The following is a 20,919-nucleotide window of genomic DNA, read 5'->3' as shown; positions in this document are numbered from 1 at the left end:
AATGATAATCCCTTACTTGGTTATAGTGGACAATGGGCAATAACAGACACCATTCTCTTCTTTTTCTCCCCCCCCCCCCCCCCCCCCCCCCCCCCCCCCATGGTCTGTTATTACAAGGGTTTACTATATTATATAGATACGGACACGACTGGAAGATTATGATTTATCTCGTACCATAGATTGGAATTGGCTCACTATGTTTTAATGTGTAATGGGCATAGGAGTGAAAGCTGATTCAGAGCTTGTAAAATCCACTCACAAGAGTGCTGGTTATTGTGAATTTGGTTCAGTGTCATGTGCAAACTTGTTTATCTGATCTCCTTGCAGCTCTAACCTATCATTATGAGACCCAGTGTATCCCCACTGCTGTTGCCTGGTTTGCACATCAGCTGCCATTCTGGTTTCACAAGTTCAGCGTGATTATCACTTATGTGCTGGAGATGGTGGTCCCTCTGCTCTTCTTTGCTCCGACCCGTCGCCTGAGGCTCTTTGCATTTTATGCTCAGGTAGGCTCAAGTTTACCAGCTACACTTGACAATTAGAGGGCAGGGAATATAAATTGAGTCAGCCTGTGGCAAACAGTGAATTGAATCCACAGCCCTAATAATCACTGCTCCGTACAAGACAAGACCCGACTTTACTACTTTGGACTTTGCAACATAATTTCCTCAAACTCAACAGCGATAAGACAGAATTCCTCCTCATAGGCTCCAAATCCACACTCAGCAAAATCAACAACCCCACTCTCACCATCGACGGCACCACTGTCTCCCCATCTCCCCAGGCCCGCAACCTTGGCGTGATCTTTGATTCCACCCTCTCCCTTGAGCCTCACATCCGCCATGTCATTAAAACCTCCTTCTTTCATCTCCGCAACATCTCAGACCCTCTCTCACACCGCCCGCTGCTGAAAGACTCACCCATGCCTTCATCTCCTCCCGACTGGACTATTGCAACTCACTTCTCCTTGGCATCAGCTCCACCTACATCAACCGACTCCAACTGGTCCAGAACGCAGCCGCCCGACTCATCGCCCACACCAAATCCTGGCATCACATCACTCCAGTCCTCAAACAACTTCACTGGCTTCCCATCTCCCACCGGATCACCTACAAAATCCTGGTCCTCACCTACAAAGCCCTCCACCATCTGGCCCCCCCCCCATATCTCACTGACCTCCTCTCCCCCTACCAACCCTCACGGTCCCTCAGATCCACATCAGCCGGCCTCCTCTCCATCCACAAGTCCAACCTCCGCAGTTTTGGGGACAGAGCCTTCTCCAGGGCAGCTCCCAGGCTCTGGAACTCCCTCCCCCAACTGATCCGCAATTCCGTGTCCCTCACCATCTTCCAGTCCCGCCTCAAGACCCATCTCTTCACCTCTGCCTATCCTTAGCCCCACGTCCCCGTCCCTTTTCATCTGTGCATTAATTGCCTCGTACTGTGTTTTGTATTGAATTCTGTCTTTACTTTGTGTACTAGTCATGTCTCTACTATTTATTTCATTCCCCTTACATGTTTTTCCTCTACATGCTCAATTTTTGTAAGGTGTCCTTGAGACTCTTGAAAGGCGCCCATAAATTAAATTTATTATTATAATTATTACTTAACATTCCTCCCATGGTGATGTTATGGAACGTGGGTCCCCACGCAACAAGGGTAGGGTAAAACCAGAAGCTCCAAGCCTGTGTTCTTGGAAAGCTGTGGGAAGCATGTCACTCACCTAGTCCTTGCCTAAGAAGGAAGTACAATTGTGGAGGGTGTGGGTTTGTTAGAATCCTACCCCAAGGGTGGCAATGTTTGTTGTTCCGGACCCCCCTACAGTCAAGTATGCCAAAGTAATTATCTCTGTTTCTGCAGGTTCTGCTCCAGGTGTTAATTATTATCACTGGCAACTATAACTTTTTCAACATGCTCACGATTATTCTGGGATTTTCGCTACTAGATGATGAACACATTAACTGGTTCGGGGGCAGCAAGACACAAAACCCTGAGAGTGAGTACTATGCAAAAATGGAGGATTTTGACACTGGTCGATGGCTCATTGTGTCTAGTGATGTAACCACAGGCAGCCACCAGTGACAGTGTTAGGATGATATGACGTAGCCATGTCGGGGCCCTGTGAAATGCAGTTTAGCTGGTGTTGAGTACTCATGACAAGTGGTTGGAGTCAAGTGCATGTTAACAATGGTTTAGCCATGGTTGGGTGCACTGACCAAGGATTTAGCTGGTACCAGGCAGCTGTGCCTAGGAGTTTAACCAGGGTAGAATACCTGTGAAAAGCAATTTAGCTGGATAGAATGTATGTGTTTGGATATATAACTGTTTGACCAGAATCCATGTCTGATGATTTAGACAGGGGTGAGCTTCTGTGGCAATTAAGTCAAGCTTGGTAACATGATCAGCGATTTAGCCAAGAATAGGTACATGTGATGCAGGGGTCAGGCTCTTCTAACTGGTGACTTGGCTTCTGTTGGGGTATATGTGGCCAGGGTCAGTAAACTGTAACAAGGTATTAAGTCAGTGTTTGATACTTCAGTGATGTAACCAGACCTGGAGCATTCAAATTGAAGCATCCACAAGTGGTGCTTACGGTGATGGTGATTTACTCAGGGTTGTGTACCTGGAAGCAGTGACCTGGCTGATATCTGTGTTTTAACAAGGATTGGGTACGTGTAACTGAATGTGGAGCCCAAATGCGCTACTTGTCATCAATGCTTTAAACCAAGCGAGGTAGCTGTGAGCAGCGATTTAACTAGTGTGAGAAACGCATGATTGTTGATTTAATCAGACTTGGGTATTTCTGGTTAGTGATTTGGCCGGGGTTGAATTTGTATGTAGGGCACAGTACCCACAAATGTGACAAAACTATGTAGATTTGGAGAGAAGGTAGAGAGACTGGATATATCATTTGACTGTACATTTGACTTGTGTTTGTTGTTATTTTCTACAGAGCCAGGATTTTTGCAAAGACTACAAGCTCTCGCTGTTACTCTTGTTGAGCTGGCAGTTTTTGGAGTACTTATTTATGGAACTGTTCATTACTTCGGGCTGAGAGTGGACTGGGAGAAATGGACAATTGAATCAAAAATAGGTATGAGAAGCATCAGCTTTGGAATCATTTCTTGCACAGGACTGTCACAGAATTAACCCATCTCGAGGCTACCCAGCAACTTAGTCATAGAGTGGTAGTGTGGAAACAGGCCCTTCGGCCCAACTCTCCCACATTGGCCAACAATGTCCCAGTTACACCAATCCCACTTGCCTGCTCTTGATCCATATCCCTCCAAACCTGTCCTATCCAGGTACCTGTCTAACTGTTTAGTAAACTATGGGATAGTCGCAGCCTCAACTACCTCCTCTGGCAACTTGTTCCATACACCCACTACTCAGTGAATAGGTTACCCCTCGGATTCCTATTAATTGTTTTCCCCTTCGCCTTGAACCTGTGTCCTCTGGTCCTTGATTCCCCAACTCTGGGCAAAAGACTTTGCATCTACCCAATCTATTCCCCTCGTGATTTTGTATACTTCTATAAGATCTCCCCATATCTTTCTTATAACATGGTGCCTAGAACTGAACACAATCCTCTAAATGCGGCCTCACCAACGTCTTGTACAACTGCTACATGACCTCACAACGTCTATACTCAATACTCTGACTGTGCCAAAAGCCTTATCTACCTGTGACTCAACCTTCAAGAAACCATGCACCTGTACTCTTAGATCCCTCTGCTCTACAACACTACCCAGAGGCCTATCATTTACTGTGTAGGTCCTGCCCTTGTTCGACATCCCAAAATGCAACACCTCACACTTCTCTGTATTGAATTCCATCAACCATTCCTCCGCCCACCTGGCCAATCGATCCATATCCTGCTGCAATCGTCACAGGCATCCAGTCTGAGAAGCAACCTTCCATCATTATCCTCTGCTTCCTTCCATGGAGCCAATTTGTTATCCATTCAGCCATCTCTCCTTGGATCCCATGTGATCTAACCTTCCAGAGCAGCCTACCATGCGGAACCTTGTCGAACGCCTTGCTGAAGTCCATGTACACAACATCTACAGCTCTGCCCTCATCAACCTTTTAGGTCGCGCCTTAAAAAAAATCAGATTTGTGAGACATGACCTCCCACGTACAAAACTATGCTGACTATCCCTAATCAGCCCTTGCCCATCCAAATGATTGTATATCCTATCCCTCAGAATACTCTCCAGTAACTTACCAACGACGGATGTTAAGCTCACCGGCCTATAGTTCCCAGCATTTTCCCTGCAGCCCTTCTTGAAAAGAGGCACAACATTTGCCACCCTCCCGTCTTCCGGCACCTCTCCTGTATTTAAGAGCGACTCGTAAATTTCAACTAGGGCTCCTGCAATTTCCTCTCTAGTTTCCCTCAATGTCCTTGGATATATCAGATCAGGCCCTGGAGATTTGTCTACCTTCAAACAGGACAGTACCTTCAGTACTTCTTCGACAGTAACCCTGACTGCTCCTTTTTCCTACGTACTACTGTCTTTCTCCTCGATAAATACAGAGGAGAAATACTCATTTCAGACCTTGCCCATCTCCTGTGGCTCCACCAGAGGTGACCGCTTTGATTCCTGGGAGGTCCCACTCTCTCTTTCGAGTTACCCTTTTCCCCTTATGCATTTATAAAATATTTTGGGGTTGTCCTTGATGCTACCTGCCAGAGCTATCTCCTGGCCCCTTCTTGCCCTTCTGATTTCATTTTTAGTTTACTCCTTAGTCCCCGAAACTCCTCCAGGGATGCACTTGATCCCATCTGCCTATACCTGTCCCATGCATCCTTCTTGTTTTTGACTAATGTTTCAATTTTCCTCGTCAGCCAAGCTTCCTTGTGTTTGCTTGCTTTGCCCTTCACTCTAACGGGGACTTACACATCCTGAGCTTTCTTCAGTACACTTTTAAAAACATCCCACTTGGCCGATGCTCCTTTCCCCTCTAACCTGCTCCAGTCGACTTGAGCAAGTTGTCTTTACCACAGTTGAGCATTTTAACACGTGGACCCTCTCCATCCCTATCCATAACTATCTTAAACCTAATCGAACTGTGATCACTGGTCCCAAAAGGCTGGGTCTAAAACTATTGGTTGCCAGGAGACAAAGGGGGCCCATTTCATCAGGGGCCCACTTGCCATCGGGCAAGCTGACACCCTGGCCAGTCCGCCACCGTCCACAAACACTTCATGAACTGCCCTTCCCAATTTCCCAATACTAGGTCCAGCGTTGCCCTCTCACTTGTGGTGGCCTCCACATATTGCTTAAGAAAACTATCCTGAACACTTTTGAAGAATTGCATCCCACCTGAACCCTTCACACTATGATTTTCCCAGTCTATATTGGGAAAGTTATAATCGCCTACTACAACAACCTTATTTGTCCTGCAGCTGTTTGCAATCTCCCGGCACATTTGTTTTTCTAATTCCCCTTGACTATTCGGGGGTCTGTAGTACACCCCCAGCAAGGTGATCATCCCTTTCTTGTTCCTCAGCTCCACCCATAGAGTCTCACTATACGGACCATCCGTAATGCCACCTCTGATCATTGCCGTGACATCCTCCTTAACCAACAATGCAACCCCCCCACTCCTGAAGCTCCTGTACCCCGGAACATTGAGCTGCCAATCCTGCCCCTACCTTAACCAGGTTTCAGTCATGGCTACAATGTCCCAGTCGCTCGTACCTATCAATGCCCTAAGCTCACCTGCCTTGCCCGTCGGGCCCCTTGCATTAAAATATTTGCAGTTTAAACCAACCCTCCTCCTTCGCTCTCTGCCTTTCACCTGCCTATTCTGTCCACTAACCTTTCCCACACCACCCTCCATAACAAACTCTAACCTCTCACGTGCCTTTGTCCTGCATGAGATCCCACCCCCCTGGGATTCTAGTTTAAACCCTCCCGTGTAGCATTAGCAAACCTTCCTCCTAGGATGTTTGTTCCCTTACAGTTTAGGTGCAGGTCACCCCGCCCCAGAAAAGATCCAAAAGTCTGAATCCCTGCACCAACTCCTCAGCCACACATTATTTTCCCCTATCTTCCTATTCTTACCTTCACTAGCAAGAGGTACTGGAAGCAATCCTAAGATTCACTACCCTGCAGCCTCTGCTTTTCAGTCTTCTACCCAGTTTCGTAAATTCTTGTTACAGAACATCCTTCCTCTTCCGACCTATATCATTTGTGCCAACGTGCACAATGACCTCCGGCTACTCCCCCTCACTCTTGAGGATGCCTTGCAGCTGCTCCGAGACGTCTTGGACCCTGGCACCAGGGAGGCAACACACCTTCCTGGAGTCTCGCCTGCTGCCGCAGAATCTCCTATCCGCACCTCTGACGATGGAGTCTCCCACCACTATGGCTCTGCCTGACGTCACTCTTCCCCGTTGAGCCTCGGCACCAGGGTTGGAATCACAGCCCTGGCTACCACTCAATCTTGTCGTGTCGTCTGCTCCCAAGAGGGTGTACCTGCTTTCAATAGGTACAGCCACTGGGGTCTCCTGCGCTTCTCTTTCTCACAGTCACCCACCTTCACTTTACTCGCTCTCGAGCTAAAGACTCACACTTTACTCACCAAGGCACTTCACCTCTAGGCTGCTCTGCTACACCTGCACTTCTTTACCTGTTACCTAATCAACTACTTTTGGGCTAATTTGTAAATTACTCGAACCTGAGCCTTTGGCGTTCTTTTTAAATCTTCTTTCCCTCCGACTCACCTACTTCCAGCCAATACTCTCTCTCACTGCTTCTGGCTGGTGCTTCTCTCTGACCTTCTACACACTTCTCTCGATTAAATTGCCTTTGTCTCATCTGGAATGATTCCTGGGATGAGGAGTTTTAGTTACATGGACAGACTGGACAAGCTGAGGGTGTTAAGATGGGGTAGATACAAAATGCTGGAGTAACTCAGCGGGTCAGGCAGCATCTCTAGAGAGAAGGAATGGGTGACGTGTTGGGAGAGGGCGTGACAGAGATGGAGACAGTAAGACTGGTGGGAGAACTGGGAAGGGAGAGAGAAGGGCTATTTGAAGTTAGAGAAGTCAATGTTCATGCTGCTGGGGTGTAAGCTACCCAAGCGAAATATGAGGTACTGTTCCTCCAATTTGCGCTGTGCATCACTCTAACAATGGAGGAGGCCCAGGACAGAAAGGTCAGATTGGGAGGGGGAGTTGAAGTGCTGAGCCACCTGGAAACGTTCGCCGAGCCTGCGCTTGGTCTCGTGTTAAGAGGGGATCTGATAGAAGTATTTAATATCATGAAGGGACAAAACAGAATAGAATTGGAGAGAATATTTTCCCCATTAATAGAAGGATCAAGAAATAAAGGGTATAGAATGAAAGTGATTAGCAAAATAATCAAAAGTTACTTGATAAAAAGTTACTTGATGCAACAAAAGGTCATGACACTGGGAGTGTGATAAGTATGCAAAATAATTTGCATGTCAATAGGAGAAATTGGGACTAGTTGGATTGCATTTGCATGGATGGGCCAAATAGCTGGCTCCTGTACTCTTAATTTCTCTGATGTTTGTCAAATATGTTTCCCTCAGCTTGGTCCTGGGGAATAGTGTAATCCTGGCCTGGTCAAAGAGAATGTTTACGAAAGTGGGGATGGGTTAATCTGCCAATCAAGGGCCAATCCGTGGGAACATTGCAGACAGTAATATTGGAACCAATGCAGAATGGATTTCCCAGGCTGGAACCAGGCAAAAAAACTGGGGTTCTCAGAGGTGAAAGATTGAGGGGATGTGACAAAGGTTCTCAAAATCATGAGCAGTTTTTATAAAGTAATCAAGGATTAACTATTTCCACTAACATGTGTTGGCTATGAGAGAACTCTGATTTAAGATGATTGGCAAATGAACAAAGGTGACATGGGAAAACTTGTTTGGAGCACCGCTTGAAAAGGAACTGGGGCTAGTTCAGTAACAATATTCTGAAGGCAATATAAGTATAGAGGTTGAGAGGTTATGTTGCAGTTGTATAAGATGTTGGTGAGACGACATTTAGAGTTTTGTGTTCAGTTCTGGGCACCTTGTTATAGGAAAGATATTGTCAAGCTTGAAAGGGTTCAGAAAAGATTTACGAGGATGTTGCCAAGACTAGAGAGTGTGAGCTATAGGGAAAGGTTGAGTAGGCTGGATCTCTATTCCTTGGAGCGCAGGAGGATGAGGGGTGATCTTAGAGGTGTATTAGATCATGAGAGGAATAGATTGAGTAGATGCAAAGTCTCTTGCCCAGAGTAAGGGAGTCGAGGACATGGGTTCAAGGTGAAGAGGAAAAGATTTAATAGGAATCTGAGGGGTAACATTTTCACACAAAGAGTGGTGGATGCATGGAACAAGCTGCCAGAGGTAGTTGAGGCTGGGACTATCCCAATGTTTAATAAACAGACAGGTACATGGATTGGACAGGTTTGGAGGGATATGGACCAAGCCCAGGCAGGTGGAACTAGTGTAGCTGGGACATGTTGGCCGGTGTGTCAGGTTGGGCCGAAGGGCTTGTTTCCACACTGTATCACTCTATGACTAACTGGATAACAATTGAAGGGGAAAGCAGAGGAGTGATTTAATTAGATGATTTTAAGTGTCACAGACAAAATGATTTCATTCCCCATTGTCTGATTCCACAAATAAACCTTCACAGTTTAATGCATCCAGTGACACTATCTAATCATTTTTTGCAAGGTATAGTGTCAGTTATGTAAAGCATTAAACTCAATAAACACTCCCGAGGGGGGGGGGGGGGGGGCTCGTATAGGACAGAATTACATAAAGCTCCCTCTATGTGTTTTCATCAAGTGAAGCCAGGATAGCTACATCATTGGTTAGAACACTCGGAGGGAGAGTACATTTTTCTTTAATTCTAAATTAGTTTCTCTTTCTTTATGTTTTACAGGCTTTACTTTTCATGAGTTTGCACATTGGTTGAAGATTGTAACTCCAATAAGTATCTGGATTGGGGTTATTTCTCTCAGCTGGGAGATACTCACATCACTGGTCAAGTAAGTGTCAGATTTTCTATACAAAATCCTTATAAACTCCACAACTAAATTGATCAATGAGGCTTACTTTTATTCATTTTAAGATGAACATTTATTGTTTATCCTTAGTTTCCTGTGAGATGGTGATGGTGCTGTCACTGATCCTTTGAAGTCCATGTGGTGATGGTATACCAACAGGCCTGTTGAATAGTGAGTTGTTGTAGCTTTAATGGGCAGGTGCTATAGACCTGCACGGGAAGGTAGACGCTCCCGCCCCCATGAGTCTCGGGCAGATGGGGCTCTGGGAAGGAAGTCCATCAAGGGAAAACTCTGATTTAAAACCTCCACTGCCTTGTGGCCATATCCATTCATGGAAAAGGCTCCTGGAGTAAACCTCAAGAAAATCCGAGTTGGAGCCCCTAAGGCAGTTCGCCGTTGTCTACAACCTCGCTCTGGCCGCTCCTGCGACGGCGCTGGTGCCAAACCGTAACGGCCCTGCTGTTCCTTTGGATCGATCAGCGACATGGAGAGGGGGGGGACGTGCTGCATGGGCAACAGCCTGTCCTCCATATGACATCGCCCAGGCTTGCATCCGACCACACATCACCTGCAAATCTAGAATGCATCACCCATGGTCAGTCATGACCGAGGGGGGGGCTACTATGTAGCTTTAATGTAGGGAAAGTAATCTATTTCCATCTCAGTGTATTGTTTATCTTGGATGAGATCTTCACGTTGGTAGTGATAGTACCTGTTGCTCATATGTTTTTGATTGGTAGATGTTCCAGGTATGATACCTAACTAAGATCCTGGAAAGTTGCAACAGTGATGTCTTAAATGTTGCACACAACAACCATGATGTACAGGTGGTGGAGGAAGTACATGTTGAATGGCCTTTGTTGGGTATTTCGAGCACAATTTTGGATATTTCTAGTGGTGCCCTTCACCTATCCTTCTTTCTTCCCTTAATCAATTCTCCTTAATTGTAATGATAGTCACAGATGTACCAGGCCATGCAGTAGAATATAGTTTGTCTGCAGGATCTGTCCTGAATCCATCCCATTTAGCCCAGTTTGCATTGTGAAAATAAAACCATTTTGACCAATGTAACAGATCCATGTATCTGCAGTGGATGTCTGGATGAGCACCAGGTCAAGTAGGTTTAACTCTCATCCGTCATGTTCTAGATTAGATCAAGATTGGGAATGAACCTAGTCAGTCATTGGTGGGTATTCTAGCGAACCATTGTGTGTAATATTGAAGTCCCCACCCAGAATATATTCGGTACCCTTGCTTCTCATGCTTTCTCCAGATGGAATCAACATGTGGGGTATCCAGCCTCTTCCTTTCCTCACAGTTTACAGCATCCATCAAAACCTGGTTTACTTGGTTCCCCCATCCCATTGATAACTGGGTCCCTTTGCATCGTAATATAACATTATTTTTCTCTCCTTTAGCTCCCTGACGACAAAAGGGTTTATTGCCAAGCTGTGGGCAACCTCTTCATGGGTCGTATTTGCCACTGTTGCTGCGGCTATGTTTTCTGTTAGTCTGGTGAGTAAGAGTTTGGATTTTCTGTTGGTCGCCTAACCCACAGTGCATCACAAGTCCTAACTGACCAATGGCTGACATAAAATATGTCATGGGCGCAGCTCTTCCTGGGCCGTGGCACCTCTGGTCAACAGTGAATGAAGAAAATTTAAAATCTGAAATAAAAATGGAAATTCAAGGAGCAAGGAGTTGGTAAATCCAGATTTAGAGTTTCAAAGGATTTGGCTAACTTGAAGCATGCTGACATGTTGAAAATAAGAACAAGCTCCAGAGATTTAGTCAGAGAGAAAGAGGAGGTGCAGGAAAAGACTCCGATCCTTAATTAACAATGTGAATATGGAATGAATGAACCAACCAAGGAAAGGGGATAAGTAATAATATTTAATGGGAAGTGGAGGAATAAATAATAGATTGATTTTTGGCACAATTGGCATTAAGGTCCTTCATAAAAGGGTTTGGAAAAGATTTATGAAGATGTTGCCAGGACTAGAGGGTGTGAGCTGCAGGGGGAGGTTGAGTAGGCTGGGTCTCTATTCCATGGAGCGCAGGAGGATGAGTGGATATCTTATAGAGGTATACAAAATCATAAGAGGAATAGATTGGGTAGATGCAGTCTTTTTTCTAGAGTAGATGAATAGAGGATCAGAGGACATAGATTCAAGGTGAAGGGGAAAAGATTTGATAGGAATCCGAGGGGTAGCTTTTTCACACAAAGGGTGATGGGTGTATGGAACAAGCTGCCATAGGAGGTAGTTGAGGCTGGGATTATCCCATCGTTTTAACAAAACAGTTAGACAGAACAGGTTTGGAGGGTTATGGACCAAGCGCAGGCAAGTGGGACTAGTGTAGCTGGGACATTGTTGGCTGGTGTAAGCGAGTTGGGCCGAAGGGCCTGTTTCCACACTGTATCACTGACTCTATTGATTACAATCTGACATGATTGAAGCTGCGGAATTTATACTAGAGGAGGCTACCGATCGGCCCGTGTGCTTTGCCAATGGTAGCCTTCCAACGGGAGCAGTCCACAAATCGTGCTGCTCACTGTAATATATCAACTGTTCACCTAGTCTTGCCATTCTCTCCTTCTACTGTCAATCCCTGGGATCACTTGCTTGTGAGATCCAGTGCAGAGTGAGGTGTATGAAGTTGTTGTAATTGTACACACCAGTGTGATGCGATTTTGCTGGGTGTGTGTCCTATGTTGATGGGGCGATTTGGTGAGAGTCACTGCACATCACATTTATTCCTGTTTTTTATTTGGTGTTGTGGTGACTGATCGGCATGACTCCTGCCTGTTGTATTCTAACATTCCTGTCACCCCAGGTACCATACTCCTATATTGACTATGAGACCAGCACCAGTCTTCCACCCGAGATTCTGCGCCTGTACAAAGCAGTCGACCGTTACGAGCTGGTCAATTCTTATGGTCTGTTCCGGAGGATGACAGGAGTGGGAGGCCGTCCAGAAGTTGTTGTGGAAGGAAGCTATGACGGCCAGCAATGGAAGGCAGGTTTCATTCAGAGCAATTGTGGAAGGTGATGGGGAGCAGGGGTGGTGAACGAAACATTGTTAGTAGGGCAAATCTGGATTTAGTGGCAGAACTAGTTTCAAGTCATGCAAAGGTCATGTTCCTTTGCCCCCAGCACTCGTGCCCCTATGAAGTCATCCTGCTATTGGGATACAGCTCTCAATCCTTAACCTATGAGTGCATATATCCCTCCAATCTTTGTAGTGTGAACAAGTACAGTCCACCTAACGTTTGCCTTGTGAGTTTGGTACAGTTCCCATTTCCTAAACTGTTGTGGTGCATGCCTTGAATATGGTGAAACACCTTCAAGCTGTGAACCCTTCTCCCACATTTGTGTTTGATTGCATTTTTGTTTTTTTAGGAGATTGATTTTATGTACAAGCCAGGGAATCTTGGCATGTCCCCTCCTCTGGTAGCCCCACACCAGCCCCGGCTTGATTGGCAAATGTGGTTTGCTGCACTCGGAGACCACCGGCAGAGTCCTTGGTTCACCAGTTTCATCCATCGGCTACTCCAGGGAAAGACTGACGGTGAGTGCAGAGAACCTCGTACCCTGTTATACTTCAGCAGTTGCAGTGTCTCTTATTCGCACCACGTTGTTCACAGCATATAGAAAGAAGCAACTGCAGGTGCTGGTTTATAAAACACAAGACGCAAAGTGCCGGAATAACTCAGCCTGTCGGGCAACATCTCTGGTGAATTTCATCACAGTGAGGAGATGCCTGGTGAACTCACTGTGGTGGATGTTAAATTTGTGTTTATTGTGTGTTTTTGTCATTTTTATTATATGTACTAGACCAAGTGCAGACCCGTTGGGTCTGTTTCCCCAACGGCGTTTGTGTGGGGGGGGGGGGGGGGGGGTGAGAAGAGGGGGGGGGGGGGAAACGGGATGGGTTTGGGAGGGAAAGGAGAGCGGGGTAGGGGGTGAGAGATGTGGGGGAGGGGGTATGTGGAGGGAGGGAGGGGGGGAGAGGGGAAAGAGGGGAGGGAGGAGGAGAGGGGTAGGGGGAGTGATGGAAGAGGGACACGGGGGCGGGGGGAGAGGGAAGGGGGATGGGGGAGAGGGATGGGAGAGGGAGAGGAGGGGGAGAGTGGGGAGGTAGGGAGGGAGGGGTAGCGGGAGTGGTGGAAGAGGGATGGGGGAGTGGTGGAAGAGGGACAGAGGGGTAGGGGGTGGTGGTAGAGAGGGAAGGGGGGTGGGGGAGAGAGATGGGTGGAAGAGGGGTGAGGAGAGGGAAACATAGAAATTAAGTGCAGGAGTAGGCCATTCGGCCCTTCGAGCCTGCACCACCATTCAATATGATCATGGCTGATCATACAACTCAGTATCGTGTACCTGCCTTCTCTCCATACACCCTGATCACTTTAGCCACAAGGGCCACATCTAACTCCTTCTTAAATATAGCCAATGAACTGGCCTCAACTACCTTATGTTGCAGAGAATTCCAGAGATTCACCACTCTGTGTGAAAAATGTTTTTCTCATCTCTGTTCTAAAGGATTTTCCCTTATCTTTAAACTGTGACCCCTTGTTCTTGACTTCCCCAACATCTGGAACAATCTTTCTGCATCTAGCCTGACCAACCCCTTAAGAATTTTGTACGTTTCTATAAGATCCGCCCTCAATCTTCTAAATTCTAGCATGTACAAGCCGAGTCTATCCAGTCTTTCTTCATATGAAAGTCCCGACATCCCAGGAATCAGTCTGGTGAACCTTCTCTGTACTCCCTCTATGACAACAATGTATTTGAGCATTGGGCATTGTGACATCACACGATGGAACGTTCACCAGGGGCTGGGGCTGGCGCTGCTTCTATGGGTGAGATGCCAGTTTTTTTTTTTTAAATATTGGGGGGGGGGGGAGGAGAGAGGGATTTGATTAAAAATGTGTACATAAACACGACGAAATGTAATCAGGAGTTTCTATAAGATCCCCCTCAATCTTCTAAAATCTAGCGAGTACAAGCCGAGTCTATCCAGTCTTTCTTCATATGAAAGTCCTGACATCCCAGGAATCAGTCTGGTGAACCTTCTCTGTACTCCCTCAATGGCATTCAGCCCTTCAAGCCTGCACCACCATTCAATATGATCATGGCTGATCATCCAACTCAGTATCCTGTACCTGCCTTCTCTCCATACCCCCTGATCCCTTTAGCCACAAGGGCCACATCTAACTTCCTCTTAAATATAGCCAATGAACTGGCCTCAACTACCTTCTGTGGCAGAGAGTTCAAGAGAACGTTCACCAGGGGCTGGGGCTCCTGCAAAGGCATATGTAAATGAATCCATTCCGATTGGACATATGTGAACATTGGGCATTGTGACATCACACAATGGAACGTTCACCAGGGGCTGGGGCTGGTGCTGATTCTATGGGTGAGAAGCCAGTTTATTTTTGAAATATTGGGGGGGGGGGAGGGGGAACGATTTGATTAAAAACGTGTGCTTAAACACGACGAAATGTAATGAGGAGCGGATACTTAGAAAGAAAAGTGAAATCTCTACCGAAATGGAAAAGATGTCGGCGATTCTGCGTCTGGTTTCGGAGTTGCAGTGAATCAAAGGAAGAAATGCAGTCGGAAGCCGTACATGTAAATGGATCCATTCCGATTGGACATCTGCGAGCATTGGGCATTGTGATTGGACATCTGCGAGCATTGGGCATTGTGACATCACACGATGGAAACGAATCAAAAGGCTGAAAGGCAGCCGGACTGCAGGCACACAGTTTTATATATTAACTAGACCAATGGCAGACCCGTCGGGTCTGCTCCCCCAATGCAGCCGTTCCCCACCTGTAGCCCCCACGGGAGACGTGGTCCTCGAAGTCGGGTCCGTTTCCCCAACGTGCGATTGCGGGGGGGGGGGGCGGGGCAGCATCACACACACACCAAGCACCCCCACACACAGAGTTTTAAAAGTATAATGCCCCAACGCAGCCGTTCCCTACCCGTAGCCCCCACGGGAGACGTGGTCCTCGAACTGAAGCGGTTCTTGAAAGGCCGAATTAAATGGCGTCTCTTGAGGTTGAAATGCGGGCGCCAGCAGCCGTTATGGAGCCAGCAGGAGGCGACAAAATGAGTGGGGGGGGGGGGGGGGGGTTTTAATGGAAAATATGGACATAAACATAACGAAATCTAATGAGGAGTGGATAGCTGGAATGGAAAGTGAAATGTCTACCGAAATGGCTGCTTCTATGGGTGAGAAGCCAGTTTATTTTGGAAATACTGGGGGGTGGGGGGGGGGGGGGGGGGGGGGGAGAAGGATTTGATTAAAAACGTGTACTTAAAAACGACGAAATGTAATGAGGAGCGGATACTTAGAAAGAAAAGTGAAATCTGTACCGAAATGGAAAAGATCTCGGCGATTGTGCGTCTGGATCCGGCGTGGCAGTGAATCAAAGGAAGAAATGCAGCCGGCACCATTCCGATTGGACATCTGCGAACATGGGCCATTCCGATTGGACATCTGCGAGTATCGGGCACGAATCAAAAGGCAGAAAGGGAGCCGGACGGCTGCCAGACGGATAGCCCCAGAGTTTTATAGATATAGATAGATAGATGACTGCAAGGCAACAACATTTAGTTCAGACTGAAAGGTTACTTTGTTATAAAGGCTACTTTGACTTTGACTTTGGTGAACACTGATAGGTAACATTTTGGGTCGGATCTCTTCTTCAGACTCTGAAGAACTTCAGTCTGAAGAACCCAAAACGTCACCTACCCATGCTCTCCAGGGATGATCCGCTGAGTTACTCTGGCACCTTTTCTGTTCACGGCATCCCTGACTGTTCATCTGCATCAGTTTCAGGATCTCGCACTGCTACAGTGCACTCCTTGCTGTTCCTCTCATTACAGAGCATTGGATCCAAGATCTCTTCCTGTTATACTGTGTTGGGTACAAGAGCTTTTATTTTCACTATGCTGGTTATAGCATCTCACTGCACTGGCCAAGATATCTCACTGTAATAGTGCATTAGTTTCAGGATCTCTCGCTCTCACACTGCAGCTTACGGGGTCTTCTACTGTTGTAGTTATGTCTACCTGTGTTTATTTTCAGTCATACGCCTTGTGCAAGTTGATGAGTCAAAATATGCCTTCACCGCCAAACCCCCTACTTATATCCGAGCCCAACTCTACAAGTACTGGTTTACCAAGCAAGGTACTCACAGGTGAGTGGCTGAGAATGAAGTACACTGTCCCAAAGAATGAGAGCATAGTGCTGAGGGAAGATTGAATGTTAGGAGATGATGATTTGATATCTGAGTATGGTGTTCCATTGTGTGAACGAGAATGGAGGGGTGCAGTAAAAGGATTTTGATAGATAAGTTCACAAGACATTACATGCAGCTCCTCACCATAAAGAGTCTAAAGCATATATGGAAATCTATATTTTATAAAATAATGAATTTAAAAGTGGTGATAATAAATGAGCCAATATCAAACCTTACTAAGATTAAACATGAATATATGTTGCTGCCAATACAAAGAAAAACCAGCTCTAGGGCTGAAGTAGATAATTTCATCCATGTGCAAATCAGGTTACAGGTAGATATCAGCAAACGGTTTAAAATCATGAAATAATGGCAAGGGTGGATTAACACATGTCATTGGCAATAATGAGATGACTATAGCAAGGGGAAGTAGGTACCAAGGGGTTAACATTTGACGTAGACATTTGCATATGTCAAGAGAGGTTTCTGCAGAAAGGAAATTATAAGTGGATTTGCTCCCAGACTAGGGGTTGAGACTGGAATGTGGTTTTCTTTTTCAACAGCAATAATGGAAGGACAGATTGATAGTGTTATCAAATGCCAATAACCAACTTGTGGATACCTATTTTTTTGTTTTTTTGCCCGGACCTCAACTCCTTACCACTTCATAACCTTAATGCAGACATGGAGCAAAAAAATTGAATTCCAGAGCCTTGACATCAATGTAGCATTTACTAAATGTGGCATTTCTGATAAAACTGAACCAAATGGGAAACACTCCACAGAAAATAGCTTCAGCAGTTGTTTGAGATCAATTAGCCTTGCTCAAGAACACACCGCAGGAGTTCCTTAGAGCAGTGTCCTAGACCCAACCGTTTTAAGATACTTTATTGATAAGCTATCTATTCCATGGTCAGAAACTGGGACATTCAGTAATGATTACACAATGTGTAAAGCTTTATTTACTAAGAAGTTGTGAATGGTCAATGTCTACAGGCAGCACAACATTCAGACACGGGCTGATCAATTTCAAGTATCATTCAGGTCACGTAAGTGGCAAGCAAAGCCCATTTCCAGTAAGAGAGTCTAACTAGTTACTCTTATCACCTGTTGCACCATTAACTTTCTGTGGGAAGAGCATGTAGAGCAAAAACTGAACTGGCCAAGCCTCAAAAATAGTGTGATTACAAGAACCATCGTTGGATATCCTGTAACGACTGCCTTGTTTCTTGACATCCCATGGCCTTGCCATCATCTGCAAGGCACAATCTGGGAACTTGATGGAATATTTTACAATTGTCAAGATGAGTGCACCTTCAATAATTCTGAAGAAGCTCAACATTTTATCCTAACGTGTGTGTCTGTCTGTCTGTCTGTCTCCCGGGGGCGTCCTCTGGGATACCTGCGCAAATGGGAAGGGCCGAAGGCGTCCACGCCCGTTCTTTGCCACTCAAGTCCCCTTCATAAAGAGGTTCGTCATAGAATGTGGGAGGACTTAATGGAAATGTCGGGAGACCACACCTCCCAATTTCATGACTTGTACCACCAGGAGAATCAAGGGCAGCAAGTACTCGAAGACCACTGCCTACAGATATCAGTCCAAGTTGCACAACATCCTAACTTGGCAATATATCGCCATTCCTTCATCGGAACAGGGTCCAAAATCGATAACTCCCCCCCCCCCCCCCCCAAAGGCATCACTGGGATTCTTCAGCACAGGGATGCAGATCTTCAATATTTTCTCAAGTGTATTTTGCAATAAGTCTTTGTCTCCTGTAAATTGATTTTTTTTTAAATGGAGATCGATTGGCTGGATGGATCAAGGGAGGTCTAAGTAGTAGGGGCTACTTATGTGATGTAATTTTTGACAATGTCCTCTTCCACCCCTTCCTGCTTTTTACCATCCCATCCTATGCCTTCCATCCCCTACTCCTCTCTATTCATCCCACACCCTTTTCCACATTGCAGCTCACTCGATGACTGGTGGAATCGACAACATGTGGGAGAATTTTTCCCCTCGGTCACTTTAGGAGACCCCAACTTGGAATCACTGCTGCATGAATATGGCTTCAAGGTAAGAACCACATTGTGGGCTGTGGCTAACCCACACTCTTCCACCAAATAATTCCAGATAGGTATGACATGGATTTAATATATAGCAAAGCTCCCTTTACATTGTCCCATTAGACATGCCCAAAGAAGGACAAAATGCCTTGCATGTATATTGAACCCACTGTACATTCAATGTACAGTATTCAATGTACATTGAATAGTGTTCTTTTCCTACTATCCCTACCCCATGCCATACCTATCCAATACCTCTTCTTCAATACTAACTGTTACTTGTTTTTCAGGACAAAGCATCTCCAAAACGGATAGTAAAGGATCTCTTGCCATCCATCCTGCAAATGACTCGTAAACAAGTGGAGCCCTACTCTGGGGAGGTGATGATTTGGGGCCTGTTCACTGCTGTGGCGCTCATCTCCTTGCTCAAAACCCTGACAAACCGCAAAGCCAAGGGGAGTCGATTGAAACCAACTGTAGGAAAAGCAGTTGGGAAAGACACGAGTGCTGGTGAGAAGACTAATGTTGACGGGAGGAAGAAGGAAATACGACAGACAGATAGCAAAATGCGACCTCCCAGTGATGAACACTTGCCGGGAAGCATTCGCAAAAGAAAATAATTCCCACAATCTTTGCTGATTTATATATATATTTTTTTCTGCTTTTCCCTACTTTCTCCAGCTCTACATTTGCAAATGAGGGAGATCCTCTTGCCAAACTGCATCTCTTGCCATGTGATAGATGTCACATTTGGCCTGAGGAGCCATTAATCTGGGGCTACACCTGGAGGCAAAAGCAGATTGGTTATTTAAAAAAATCTTCATTAAATCTCTGAGCCTTCAATGCTCCCTGGGGGATGTTGTCAATATCTTGAAACTCTCCTAAAAGCTATGTTTTCCCTCCCTGCAATCATTCTCGTGAATCTACTTTCTACATCCCGGCTTTAATGGAGATCGATAATGGCTTATGGTCTCCAATTGTGGACTAATCAGTGCTTTATGTGACTATATTACCTCTTCATCACCATTCATGTTTTTGTGATGTTTTTAATGGACAGGCTTAGCCTATTGACAGTGGATGTCACTAATGCTACCGCAGATTCTTCTGGCTATAATTGTTTTGGGATTTAGATAATGATGATTTGGTTAACCTGAGATGATTCAGTAATTATGTAAGCGGGCTAATTGACAATGTCTTAACACTATCTCCAGTAATCAGTGGTTACAAACAATCTTTTCACTAAGGAACATCACGTTGACTGCCAGGTTCTATTTTACAATGTCTTGCATGCGATTCTCTGGCAGCCCCTTTTTAATCGGTGTGAATTGGTGAGTCAAACTTTTTGTCCAGTGTCAATTGCTCCTAATTCAGACATCCAGATGGGCAGTGAATGGTGCTTTTTTTGCCATAAAGTGTCTGTAACATATCAGGAAATCCAATCCACCCCCTTCATGTCCCAGTAGCAGATTCGGGCTCCAATCTGATTGGACTGCAAGTTCAGTCCTCATTCCAATCGTGCTTCATCCTACTTATGGTCACTGAGTCAATCTGGTGCAGTTTTCAATGTTGTTTCTCGGTGAGAGGCTATGCTCCAAATCTATACTTAATATGTAAACTGTTCGAGGAATTCTTAAAATTTTCACTGCAATAAACACTTGCTGTAAATATTCCAGAACCCTCTGGTTTTGCGTAATTGAAATTTACCTTAAACGCAGCGTGAGGAACTGGAATAAGTTCTAGATATTTGAAATATTGGTATGTATCAAACATTAGAAACTCTAGTTCATGCATGAAGTTTTTTATTTTGTTAATTCGTGGTACATGATCACTGTTGACATTGCAGAACTGATTGACCAACTTTGTTTAAGAAGTGGTGATGTCCACACATTGAATCATTGAAGGCGATGAAGCCAAGGAACTCTTTGATGACGGTTCTTATATTTAGACACTGCTAATGTTGGATCAGCAATATATTTCCAAGCTTAGATAGGGTGTAGATCTGGAAGGATTCATGAAATCCCAATGTGTCTGCAGGCCTAATTTTTTTTTCCCTTTCTTTTTTTCCCCAACTTGTCGAAGTTATGGGTTTGTGCAATGCTGCTGAAGCAGCTGTCGTTTGTTGCTCATCAGTTGGTAGACAATAAACATTGTTACCACAGTACACTGATGGTAGAGGGTGTGAATGATGGCGATAGTTTAGATGCCCTTCACGTTTGTACTGAGTGTCATTGATCAACTGATTGAAGATGCAGTTCTCAATTTTAAACTTCATTCTATTGCATATGCTCTCCTCTCATTCACAGAGAGCTGAGACAATACTAGGCATGCATGGTACCAATGGCCCACTTTCTCCATCAGACAATGCCTATGGTGAAAACTAATCATTGGTATTCCCTGGGCTCAATAAATGGATGTATATCCTTGCAACCTTAGGAGATGAATGAATGAAAGTTGCAACAAATTGTGTCCTCTGGGGGTGAGTGACGGAATGGCACTTCAACATTTCTCAGGTGCAATGTAACCTTCATTACTAGACTGACAGGCGCTTTAGTAACAATCTGAT

At 45.5% G+C, this 20,919-nt stretch overlaps 1 protein-coding gene across 1 annotated transcript in view; it reads left to right on the top strand.

The window, feature by feature from the left end:
- The window catches only part of lmf2 (lipase maturation factor 2), a 32,564-nt gene extending 12,533 nt beyond the window's left edge, over positions 1–20,031 (top strand). Inside the window, exons 5-14 of the mRNA XM_033039928.1 lie at positions 328–506; positions 1,860–1,995; positions 2,953–3,093; positions 8,917–9,022; positions 10,459–10,555; positions 11,876–12,058; positions 12,442–12,610; positions 16,139–16,250; positions 18,261–18,366; positions 18,647–20,031. Coding sequence (XP_032895819.1) covers positions 328–506; positions 1,860–1,995; positions 2,953–3,093; positions 8,917–9,022; positions 10,459–10,555; positions 11,876–12,058; positions 12,442–12,610; positions 16,139–16,250; positions 18,261–18,366; positions 18,647–18,976 — 1,559 coding nt within the window. The 3' untranslated portion in view covers positions 18,977–20,031. The remainder of the gene's footprint in view (positions 1–327; positions 507–1,859; positions 1,996–2,952; positions 3,094–8,916; positions 9,023–10,458; positions 10,556–11,875; positions 12,059–12,441; positions 12,611–16,138; positions 16,251–18,260; positions 18,367–18,646) is intronic.
- The last annotated feature ends 888 nt before the right edge of the window (positions 20,032–20,919 follow it).

The sequence above is a fragment of the Amblyraja radiata genome, chromosome 21, assembly GCF_010909765.2.
Source record: "Amblyraja radiata isolate CabotCenter1 chromosome 21, sAmbRad1.1.pri, whole genome shotgun sequence".
In the NCBI taxonomy this organism is placed as follows: Eukaryota; Metazoa; Chordata; class Chondrichthyes; order Rajiformes; family Rajidae; genus Amblyraja; species Amblyraja radiata.
Note: the sequence above shows the minus strand (reverse complement) of the source record. Positions and strands in the feature narration are given on the sequence as shown.